Source organism: Sarcophilus harrisii, chromosome 2 (assembly GCF_902635505.1).
Source record: "Sarcophilus harrisii chromosome 2, mSarHar1.11, whole genome shotgun sequence".
Taxonomy (NCBI): Eukaryota; Metazoa; Chordata; class Mammalia; order Dasyuromorphia; family Dasyuridae; genus Sarcophilus; species Sarcophilus harrisii.
The window spans coordinates 642,558,029-642,570,547 of record NC_045427.1 but is presented as its reverse complement, the minus strand read 5'-3'; the positions used below and the strand labels follow the sequence as shown (position 1 = coordinate 642,570,547).

The 12,519-nt window shown below is 37.3% G+C and overlaps 1 protein-coding gene across 33 annotated transcripts in view; it reads right to left on the bottom strand.

Moving 5' to 3' along the window:
- The window catches only part of ANK3 (ankyrin 3), a 592,702-nt gene that overhangs the window by 244,997 nt on the left and 335,186 nt on the right, over positions 1 to 12,519 (bottom strand). The window contains exon 1 of one of the 33 annotated variants that reach the window (XM_031956928.1): positions 7,792 to 8,985. The exons of 29 other annotated variants lie outside the window; for them this stretch is intronic. In XM_031956928.1, coding sequence (XP_031812788.1) covers positions 7,792 to 7,794 — 3 coding nt within the window. In that variant the 5' untranslated portion in view covers positions 7,795 to 8,985. Of the gene's footprint in view, positions 1 to 5,083; positions 6,061 to 7,462; positions 7,766 to 7,791; positions 8,986 to 12,519 lie in introns of those variants that run through there. 3 more of the 33 variants (XM_031956923.1, XM_031956924.1, XM_031956929.1) reach the window with 3 other exon arrangements.

Below are 12,519 nucleotides of genomic sequence, written 5' to 3'. Positions count from 1 at the left end.
ATGTATAATAATAAGACACTATGATATATATTATATACATACATGCATGATAGTTATACACATATACATATATGTATACATTTATAGATATATGTATCTGTACACACATAATTATATATTTAGTTATTTCATTGCTTTGCTAACTGCTGGTAATGCAACTCTCTCTAACAAAACCAATCAGTATCTGTCTTGCAATTTATATTTATATAGTCTCAGTGGTCTGAGCCTGAAGGATCACCCATCTAGTATATACCACAGGAAAGACCAGGGCTTGAGTTTCCTTGGCTCTGAATATTTGATATTCATCAACTGGTCTCTCAATCACATAAGCATCATAGAGAATACTTTCATTTTGTCCTTTCAAAATCATCATTTTCTTTCACATAATTAGTTTCTATTATTTGTATTTAGGTCCACTCATGATTTAGGATTTTGTTGTTACATTCCCATTTAGGTTGCTGTCTTTTGTTTGTGTTCTATGAAGTGACTGCTAGTTTTATTGTCTTATGCTGTCTTTTAGATAGCATATTTATTGTTTCAGTTTTTTAATTGATTGACAATATCTCTATGTTCTAATACACAGACAATTTTTATAAAAATTTCATGTGGTACAGGAAAATAGCTGTTTTATTTTACAGGTCAGTTCAGAAGATACTACATTCTAATGTCTTTGACAATTTGTTCAATTCTATGATTTTTCCTTTTTTAGTTAGATTTGTTCAAAACAGAGGGATATTAAAGTCTCCAGCTAGAATCTTATTAGTGTATGTATACATACATATATATGTATATATATGCACACACACACATATATATCCTTGCAATTCAGTTAATTTTTCCTTCATTTGAATTCTAAGGCTTTGGAGCATATACATTTAAGATTGTTATTGATTTGCTGCTTATGTTCTTTTCTGTAAAATTTACTTTCTTTATTTTATATATAGTTGATTTTGCTTTTATCACAAGTTTGTAACTCTTTTTTTTTTTTTGGTTTCACCAGTAAATTTTATTCTATCTCCTCATTTTCTATTCTGTATGTCTGCTTTTTAGGGATGTCTCTTACATACCACAAATGGGGGAGTTTGTTTGTTTTGTTTTGTTTTTTGGTATTCTTTTATTTTATTGGATTATTTAATCCATTTACATTTAAAATGATGAGATCTAGGCTTTTATTTCTCTCCATTTGTCTAGAATACAGTACTCTCTAAGGAGATTAGATCTTACAAGGAGTAGTATTCTTCATATTTAATCCTCTATCTGACATGCCATTCTGGAGAGAAGATAGTTCTGACAAATTTGCAAAGATTTGTTGTTGGCTCCGCTGCTTATTACCTGTGTGACTTTGAGCAAGTTATTTCTATTTTATGGGTCTTGGTTTACTTTTTTTGTAAAATGAAAGGGATAGTGTTTAGATGGCCTCTGAGATAATTTACTGCTTTAAAACTATGCTCCAAATGATGACTCTGCCTGTTCCCATAATTCCACCTTCATTTTCAAATGAGATAAGATAGATAATGAGGTTTGCAAATTCCAAAGTATGATAGAAATGGTAGGTAACATTATATTTGATTAGAGTAGTCAAGAATTGACATCAAATGAGTCAATATTGTGTGTTTCTCTTTTAAATTTTACATTCCAATGGCTTTTGTTTTCTTATCCTTCTAGTACTCAGAAAGCCCTATCTTTACTTTCAGGAGATTAACAATGTTTATAGAATGCTAGTTTAAAAGTTTTTTGAATTAGCACGATCACTAGAAAAACAAGCAGCCGACTACAAGGGGAGAGCATTAAGTTATAAGTGAGCCTTGTTGGAAGGATAGGGTATAATGGATTGAAATAACAGATAACAGGAACTTTCTATCCTTGGAGATAATGTAGTGATAATTGAAGCTTTTAAAAGTCTAATGTAATGGGCTCATTTTCTCCTCCTTGGAATATCCCCTATTATCAGACAGCCCGCATAATTGAAAGATGAAGGCCAACACACTTTTGATCTAGTGGGTAAGGTATTTTTCTCCCTTCCCATTAGCTTTGCAAAAATATTTAGACTTCATTGAGATACTTAATGCTTAGAGTGAAGAGAAAGGAAAACCAAGAGAGAATAAAAAAGTGGCGGCCTTCAGGAAAGCAACTTTAGCAAAGGCATTTTTCATTTTATAAAGGGAAAGTGAAACACAGGATTACTCAAATCTTACAAAGGGAAAGATACAAATGTGTTTGCTGGATTATCGGAGCTGGAAAGAACATCTGCCTGGATTTTGACTCACTCACACGCATAATTTCACATCCATCTACAAAAACAAACATACACAAAAATTCATGGAAGTTTTTTGCGGTACTTTTTCCACTCTAACATCTTTCATCCTCCCTTCTTCAGGGATCCATCTCTTGAAACAAAGATTTTTTTTAAAGGCAGTTCAGCAAATACAGCCAAAAGACAGACTGAAGTTAACAGAATTTTCTAAATTCCACACCCATAGTCTCCCACCTCTATAAAGAAGGCAGAGAGGCCCATTTGTTCTAGAACCACACTTTCTACCCCTTGACTTTTATCACCAGCTCTCATAAATCACTCAACTAGAAGCAAGAAGTTAATTATGCAACAATTTTCTGTGAAAATATTTGCTACCTTATATATAAGTTCAGAAATCTTAATTTTCTTAGAGAAAGAGAGATAATTTCCAGTTTCTAAATCTGAGTAGACATAGTTGATGGCCTTCATTTAGTAGTTTTAAAATAAATTTTAATTTAATTAAAAATGAATTGAAGGATACTTTAGTGGATAGAATATGGAATCCTGCTTGAGACCCTTAATGGCTCTGTGAACTTCTGGTTGTAGAGCTTCTCTGCACCTCAGCTGTCCCATCCATAAAATGGACATAATAATAGTAATAATACTGTAGGAGTAGCTCACTGAGTTGTTGCATGGATCAAATCAGAAAATATATGTGAAATGCTTTGCAAACATTAAAGTGCTATGCATAAACTCTGGCTGTTGTTATATCTACTTAACAGTAGCAATATCTAACTTAATATAGATTAAGTAGACTAATATTAATATTAAATTAATTATTAAAATATTTTATAATTAATATATTAACACATATTAATTATATTAATATTAATAATATTGGCACACTGAATACAGAGCTTACTTCAGAGTCAGGAAGACTTATCATTCTTCTGTCATATACTGTCTGTCAACAAGCATTTATTAAGTGACTTTTAGGTGCCTAGTACTGTGCTAAAACTTAGCTGTGTCACTCTAGACAATCATTTAACTTCTTAGGGCCCCCAAGTAGATCTTTATGATATGGATACATTGCAGAGCGATACCTCTCTACTTTGTTTAGAGGGAATTTCTAAAAACTGATAATCCCCTAGACTATTAAAGACAAAGGTCTGGGGGGAAAAACAAACAAACAAACAAAGAAAAAGAAAACCTTAAAACAATATTGAATTATCGAATCACAGAATTATAGAATGTTATATTTGGAAGGGATTTCAGAGACCATCGAGTACAACCCTTAACTGAAAATTCTGTTTTCAGCATCATCACTAGGGACTCATCTTAGAGGCTCTGTTTGAATACTCTGATGCTAAAGAGCTTACTACCTCCTAAATCAGTCCTTTCCATTTTGGGGATAGATAACTTTAATCATGAGAAAATTTTTATAACTTGTCCCCTTTTAAAATTACCTTAATAAAACTTCCTAGGAACATAGTAGTAGATTGGTGTTCATCCTAATATTTGGGCATTTAATTAAATTATGAAATATTACAGAGAGAACTTTATGTGGTTTTTAGGCATAGTTACCTGAGAAACTAAGACACTTGAAGACACTTATCTCTAGAAATGGGGTCTCGAGTTGAGCGATCAGCTGGAGAAATTATTCTGAAATTTACACCCAACACTTTTCACTTGTCAAAGAGACTAGTCAGAACTCAGTTTGAGCCACCCAGCTGGAGAATCCTGCTCAATCATTACACAATCCAGTTTATCATTTCCTAAGAAAGAACCTATTTATTTTCTTGACAACAACAAAAGAATTTGCTTTGCTCTCTAGTTTGTCCCCGAGTCCAGCATGATGATTTTGCTCTATCTTGTCAATTCTTTACCCCCCCTATCCTTATGACCCCAAGAAAAATAACATTTTCTGGCAATTTAAAGAGAATACATTAGGGGGTTCATCATTTGAAAACAGATCTAAGGCACTACTCCCCTCCAGCTAACAACTGAAACAACATCTGAGGCAGAAGATGAAAGTGAAAAAGAATAACATATTGTGAATTTCTGTTCAGAGTTTATATTATTTCACAACACATGCTGTTCAAAAGTCTTAATGAAAATATTTCTGTAAAACTATCATTAGTTTAAAAAATGTATTATTACTATTAGTATTAGTATAATAATAAATGTTAAAATATGTAAAATAAATAATAAAATTATTTTCACTATTATTACAGATTCTTAACCTTTTTTTTTTTCTATTATAGACACTTCTGGCAGTATGATTGAGTTCACAGACTCTTTTCAGAATAATACTTGATTTTTTTTTTTGCCCACATTTGTGATTTGAAGAAAATGCTAAATTTCAATGGGATATCAGTAGAAATAAAAATATAATTTTTAAAATTTCATTCAAGTTCATGCATCTACTAAAATCTACCCACCACGTGGGTGAAAAACCCATGATCTACATTTATTTATTTTAAAATATTTATGTCTAAGACTGAAAATTGTGAACAATTAAGTTTGTCAGAATGACAATACATTCAAAAAATACATTCCACTGGAAACTTAACTCTGAATTTAATGAATTAATCAAAATATCTTTTCTACCACAAAAGGCTTATGTATCAAATGAATTATTGGCTCATCAAGTAGAATCTTTGTTTTTAAACAAAAAAAAACAAAAAAAATTGCTGCTCCTGTTAGTCATGGACCATTGACCAATCTGACATAAGCATGAGAAGAGAGAGAAAAATCAAGAGAAACAGAGATAGAGACAAAGAGAGAAGTAATTCCATAATTCCACAACTAACTCCAAATGAAAACTCTGATGAAAATCAAGTTATTTACCATACCCTTCTTGCCAGACTTTTTTCCATAGCTCAGCTCAGATGCGAGAATAGTTCAGTCATCCACCCCAGTCTGACATGAAGGCAGAAGCAAGAAACATCACTACCCATTTCAAACTGAGCCCAGCCCAGTAATGGTACCCATGACCCCATGGTGACGAGGCTCATGGGAAATTTGTAATGGGTCGGCGCTTTAGGAAACATTCTGGGAAGCATCCTTACTAAGCCTGCCAACCCTGGGCACGTGACCTGAGCTCAGACGCTTGCTGTCCAGTCACCCGATAGACATATCACGAGCCACAAGAAAAAGATAAACCCCTGAAATTTTTACTTAGCACCTCCTAAAGAGTTTACCTCATTGGTTCACTTTTGAACCAATGAACGTTTCTGGATGTGAAAGCTATGATGGGGGAAGATCTGCAGTTTTCTTAAAGCAGCCCTAAAATGAGTTCACCAGAAAAGCTTTTTTTTTTTCCTCTCAAATCTAAGTACAATTAAAGCTTCTTTAAAATACCCACTTACTACATTCAGAGTTGTTATTTTCATAGCTAATGAAAAAGGACATGAGCCCCAATGGTAACTTTCAGTAAGTCTCATCATTTTTAATGTATGTTTTCCTTTTTTAGGAGGGGAAAGGGAAGGAAGGCCATAAAGCATATTTAAAATTGTCTTTCTCAAAAGAATCATGCTTTGCCAGTGGATCATTTGTGTTGATGCCTGAGGCTACGTGAGCCAAATCCATCCATTCATTGCAAAAAAGTCTGCCTCCTTACCCCGCCTAACATGCCTCCAACTATAAGAACTTTCCCAAAGTCCCTTAGTCCTAAACTCTTCCCATTCCAAAGTATTTTCATTAAGGTCCTCAAGGCCCCAAGGGGAAAAAGTACTTAATGAAAAGTTCATCTCCTAACACTGTGGGTCATTTATAAGAGGAAATAATCAATTAACACTGATTCCTAACTGATTTAAAAATCAGTTCAAAATTATATGTTCTATTGTATTTGTCTTTTAAACTACTACTTATATTATTACATTTCAAATTTTGAAAAGCAACATTTAAGAATATTTTTGATGTCTTTTGTTTTTCTTCCTCATAGATTATATTTCCCCAATGTATTTCGCCCCCTTCTCTGCTTCCAGAAAACCATTCCTTATAACACAGAGTAAAAAAAACAAACTAACACCAACAAAACCTGGCATGATTTGTACCATTCCACACTTACAGCCCCCACTTCTGCAAGGAAGGAAGGAGGGTACAGTCTCCTATCTTTGCCTTGGGGTCACACTCGGTCAGTATAATTTCCTAGCATTAAATTTCATTCTTAACATTCTTGTCTACCTCTCATTAAAACTCTTAGGCAATCCTAAAATCCCAAAGTGTTTTTCTTGAACCATTACCCACCCCCCCCACTAGCATTTGAAAAACAATTTAAAGAACCATATCCACAAATATGGTAATCCTCACTTTTGAAATACAGCCCCTGGAAGACATGCACCTTGAAAATCTCCATAATGGACAGGAGGTGAAAATTCTTATAGATCGATAAGATGTTATTGATCGGAAATAAACAAAGAGGAAATAAGCAGGAGCTTGGAAAGTAGGCCATAATCTAAATATCCTTTCATGTGCCATCTATAGTCAAATTTTTTTTGAATGTTGACAAACATGCAGCAAAGATTTCTGTTCTCTTCCCCTCATCATTTTTTAAAAAAAGATTATTCACCTAACTGCTCCAAACATCAAAGTGAGATAAAATTGCCAAGTGATTAAATGGATGTCTTTTTAAAAAGACAGAAATGAAATGATCTGCCCCTTTTTTCCTCCCAGCTATCAACTATATGTCCTTTAAAAAAAGGATTTTAGACTCAGCATTTCTAATTCCAGCTGTCAAAAAACATTCTTTTTATAATTAATAAGTTTAAAAAATTTCTGGCAAGTACCTGCTAGAGAAGTTTTTCAACGCCCGGAGGTGTATTTTCTTTCTTTCTTTTTTTTGAGAATAAGTGAAATGACTTAAGCCTTTACCATTTGCAAACCTTAAGAACACTAGCTCCACTAGGCCCACGAGCCACTCTTGACCACCAGAGAAATCCCTTCTGCACTTCATGAAGCATCCTCTATGGGCCAGAGCCCCACATCACACACACCGGACCACGGGCCAGGCGTGACCTACCTATGGCTGGCTGACTCCAAGTGCAGGAGGAAGGCGACCTCGATCGACTGCACCCCTTCCCATACCAGTGCATCCATCATCCCCAACACATGCAAGCTTTTTTTCCTCCACAAAAACACAATCCATTTCTTTACATTACCGACACCCATGGCAAACCCTTAATTCTGGCCAACACTGGGTTTCTTTTAAAAGCTGCAAATGCTTACTTGTTCTGGGAAGCTTTCAAAGTCTTCCACTGCCATCCTTTCTGTGGCCAACTCTGAAACCTGATCAGTCAATTAGTTAACACTTTGGACACAGCATCAAGGCTAAAAATACTGTCTGCTCTGGGAAATGTCAAGCTCTCTCTTTTTCTTTTCTTTTTCTTTTTCTTTTTCTTTTTTTTAAATCGCTCTCCCCCACCACCGGCAAAGAAGCATTAGCTAGCTTGACTTTCATTAACAACCAAAGCGGCAAAGATAGGGGAGGGCTTGAAAAAAGTTCCACCAGTCCTGACCGATAATGCAGCGTGTCCCAGAATTCCATGCTGACTTACCATATTTGTAGCCTCCAATCGCCCTCTGTATATGTAATCATGATATGTGGAATACCAAAAATAGCCGAGCCATCAGCTGAGGGAGCCCACTATGGACTCCCTCATGAAACCAGCTTTTGTCATTCTGCTTATCAGCTGGCTCTGGCCTCTGGACTGCAGGCACACAGCTCTGGCATTCATTGTGCGGCTAACAATGCCTCCATTTCATTCTTGGGGGATCTGGAAAAGCCTTCTTGCCTGCTTTCTACTAAGTGGTAGATTTAAAAAAAAAAATTAAATTAGATTTGTAAGTCTGGCAAGTAGAGTGAGACTCATTAATGGATCAACAACATTTATTAATCGCCTGTGTTATACAAGGCACTGTCCAGGGAATGGAAATAAAGTGACAAAAAGGAACAGACATCGGTCTGAGAGAGCTTAGACTCTACTGAGGAGTTGGGATGGGACGTGTGTATGTAATGTAAATACTGAGTACTTAAGGAGTAGAGAGCATCAGCAAATTGTATCATGTAAAGGGAGCTAGATTTGGAAGCCTGACCCTGGGGCCAGAAGCCCATCCCTGACACTCACTGACAGATGATAAATCGTTTTAATTCTTTCAAACTCTTTTCTCATTTGTAAAATGTAGGGGTTGGATTAGGTTGATCTTTAAGGTCTCTTGCAGCTGCAGAATCCTGCAAGATGTGAATATACGTGATGTGTTATGTTACAGTGTGTGCTTGGGATTCTTGTTGGATTCTTCCGGTGTCTGAATTTGCAGAACAGAGAGGGCTGGATAAAACAAGTTTTTTTAAAAAATGAATCTACTACCATTGTCGTTCTGGCCAATGTTTATACCTTAGATTTAGAAGGGGGCATCTATTCCCAACTTTATTTTGAAGTTGGGGAAACTGAGGTCCAGGGAATTTCAAAGAGTTGATTGATGTAGTGGTAGAGCCAGGTTCTTAGTTTAGGTCTTCGGAAGCCAAACCCAACAGCCTTTCTAGGGTCCCAGGATACCTCGATGGGACAGCCCTCTACAGCTCGGGTCCATTCTTTCAATGTGGTCCAACAGAAAATTCATTTGTAAATACAAAAAAAAGAAATCATTTCAACATACCCACCAAATGTCTCAACTTCTGCTAGACTTTTCTAGAGTTTGACATGATTGAATCTAAATTGTAAGACAGAATAGTACTTTTTTATTGTTATTGAGGTAATTGGGGTTAAGTACCTCGCTCAGGGTCACACAGCTAGGAAGTGTTAAGTGTCTGAGGCCAGATTTGAACTCAAGTCCTCCTGACTTCAAGGCTGGTGCTCTATCCACTGTACTACCTAGCTGCCCCTATAATAGTACTGTTAACACAGGTAGAATGAATTTCAAATGCACTTATTAAGCACTTACTATATTCCAGGCACAATTGTGCATATTATTATCACTCCTAAGAGGCAGTTTTGTTAGAGAGAACAGAGCATCAGGGTTGGGAAGATCTGGGTTTGTTGCTCTTAGTCAATGGATCAACTGTGTCCAATTCTCCTTGGACAATGTCCATGGGGGTTTCTTGGCAAAGATAATGAAGTGTTTTTTCCATTTCTTTCTCCCTTGTATCCCTTTTTAATAGATGAAGAAGCAGAGGCAAATGGGTGTAAGTGAGTTGCCCGGGATCACACAGCTATTGAGTGTCTGAGGCTGAACTTGAATCCAAGTTCACCTGATTCCAGCCCTATCGACCATGGTGCCACTTAGCTGCTCCTGGGTTTACATCTCACCTAAGACACATATTAGCTGTGGGATCCTAAGCAAGCTCCAGTTTTTAGGTAACTCTTTAAGGCAATGAGCTGTGGAGGAATCCAGCAGCAGTGGAAGAAGAAGTGGTGGAAAACTGAGAGTTTGTATCACAAAATCTGAGGTTGGCTCCCAGATTAATCATAATACTAAGGAGACACACGTGTGGTAGTGGATTGTGGGAAAGAACAGGAAATGGATTCAGGAGAAATCCGAGTTCAAATCTGGCTCCCTCCACTTATTAGCCAATGACCACAGTGATGGCACTGCTTCCTGAGCCTCAAGTTCGTCACCTGTGAAATGAATGTACTTGCAATACCCTGGGACAGACTTCATTTTTGGAGGATTTGGATCTGTACCCCGACTCTGACAAACTTTTATTCCTCATATCCCAGCTATCACTTTTTTTTTTTTTTTTTAACAGAATCATAGGATCATGTTAGAGCAGAAAGGGGCTTTGTCTTCCATCTATTTCAGTTCCTTAATTTTAGAAATCAATAACCTGAGGTTCAGAGGGGATGTGACATTGAAGGTCACATGGATAATAATTGTCACAGATGAGAATTGAACTCAAGCCTGTCTAGCCTTAGTTCAACATTCAATTCACTATGGACGGTCCAATTTGCACGCCTTTCTGTGTCATGGTCATGGCCATAGGCTTTTCAGGGTTAGGTTAATGGAGCACAAGCTGCATAAATCCCCACTAGGCTGGAGAGACTTTAATCTCTGGTCTGTGATGAACTGAATGTCTGTTGAATGAGCTCCCCAGCTTGGGGAAGCTCATTTACCAGCTTGATTACCAGGAGATAAATTCCCTTCCCTTCCCCCAGACACAGACATCCTTCAAGACCACCTTAGGAGGCCTGGAGGAAATAGGCTCAGCAACAGGGAAGGGAATACCCACATTGATGGAATCACACATTCTTTAAGCCCTTAAAGTAGCAATTTCTTAATTTTCTGTCTTCAGTGGGAAGAGAGACCAGCTGGTAATTTCATCTCAGATATGGGAGACAGTCCCTGAGTCACCTCCCAGTCTTTTCGTTCTCAGCATAAATAATCCCAATTGGTTCCACTTCTCCCTGGAGCTCTTAGAGGAACATACTCTACAATTATCCTCAATATGAAGGACAATGATCCCAATAATTTTGCCTTTCAACCCACTCCCTGCTCAGGACATTGTGTCTCCTACAGTATCATTTCTCATCTCGCCGTCACCACAGTCACAAAAGGAGAGGTAGAGATGACCTCACACGCAGAAAGGGAAGGTTCTGTGCTTGGAAATTCAAGTACCTCCTTGGCATAAAGCTTCTTCTGGCAGCCCCATCTTCCCCACCAATTACCTTGTACTTTCAAAAGATATATGTATCGTATCGCCTATTAGATTGTAAGCACTTTGAGAATAGGGACACTTGGAAAACAGTAGGCGCTTAATAAATGTTTGCTGAATTGAGTTTAGGTCTATTTGTGATTCAGTATCTGAAATGACAAGTAATACAAAGAATATTCTATTCAGTATACACCAGACCTAACCCAGGTGAGAATAAACTTTCTGAGGAAAGGACTCATCCCATTTTTATGTCCTTGATACCTAGGACAGTTCTCGGCACATAGTAGGCACTTAATAAAAGCCCAATTCCTGTTACAAGGTGAAGTGACTTGTCCAGCTTGCCAATAGCTAGTAAGTATCTAAGGCTGGATTTGAACTTATGGATGTGCATATTCCTGATTCCAAACCCAGTCACCTAGCTACCCTTAGTAATTTACATGATTTTTTTGTTAATTCTAAAATTAAAGTCTTTTCTCTTTTCATGAAAATAGCCATAAATACAGTCACTGATTTAACCATGTCCAAAGGAATCTCCCCTCTGACTTTCTTCTTCCCGACCTCCTGATAATTTCTGAATTAGATCCAGTAGGAATTTCCCCCCCAATTCACTTGGTTTTGACTGGTAGTTAGCCTTAGAGTTACATGTCTTGGAGCAAATCCAAGGCATAGTTTTGGGGAATTTGAAAGGAAAACTATTTTCCTTCTTGTTCAAACCTGTAGAAAATCTCACTTAGAAAAAATAAGAGCATGTGGGTGCAGCCCCATTAATGTGCTTAAAGACACTGGCAGCACATGCAGATGATCTCTTTCAGGCAATGATTGTCCAGGTCTCCAGGACCCAAGAGAGCCAGAAGACTGGACAAAGTTGAGCCAGTCCCACTGGGGGGAGGGAGTGTGGCTGTGCTGGCCATGGATGACCAGTTTCATGTCTGTCAACTCCAAGGCAGAAGTGAACAAAAAGAATGTTACTCACTGAGTCTCAGTGTAACTCAGGGCCAGAGAGCCAGCATAAAGTGGTAGAAAGAGCAATGGATCAGCTAGCAAAAGCTCAAGATTTAAGCCTCAGCCTGGTGACAGCTAGCTGTGAGACTTTAGGTATGTCCCTGTTTGGGCCACAGGTTTATCATTTGTAAAATGTGGGAGGTGAACTAGTTGGCTTCTAATGTACCTTCCAGTTCTAAGCCTATGATCCTTCTGACTTTCTCTCTCTCTCTCTCTCTCTCTCTCTCTTTCTCTCTCTCTCTCTCTCTCTCTCTCTCTCTCTCATAATTTTTTTTTTTTTGCTGTGACAATTGGGGTTAAGTGACTTGCCCAGGGTCACACAGCTTCCTAGTTCAAATTCATATCATCTCTCAACTGGATCACTGCAAAAACCTCCCCATTGTTTCTCCTCTCTCCTCTCTCCAATGCATCTTCCACACAGTTGGCAAAGTGATTGCTCCCCTGTCCAATAAACTCCAACAGCTACCTACCACCTCTGGCAGCAAATAAAGACTCCCTTCTTTGGCAAGTAAAACCTTCCCAATTTGGCTCCCACTTACCTTACAATATAATACCTATTATATTGAAATAATTTATATTATAAATTTTTTCCTTGTGTGCACTAACCTCCTTGCTGATGGTCACCCATGCTACT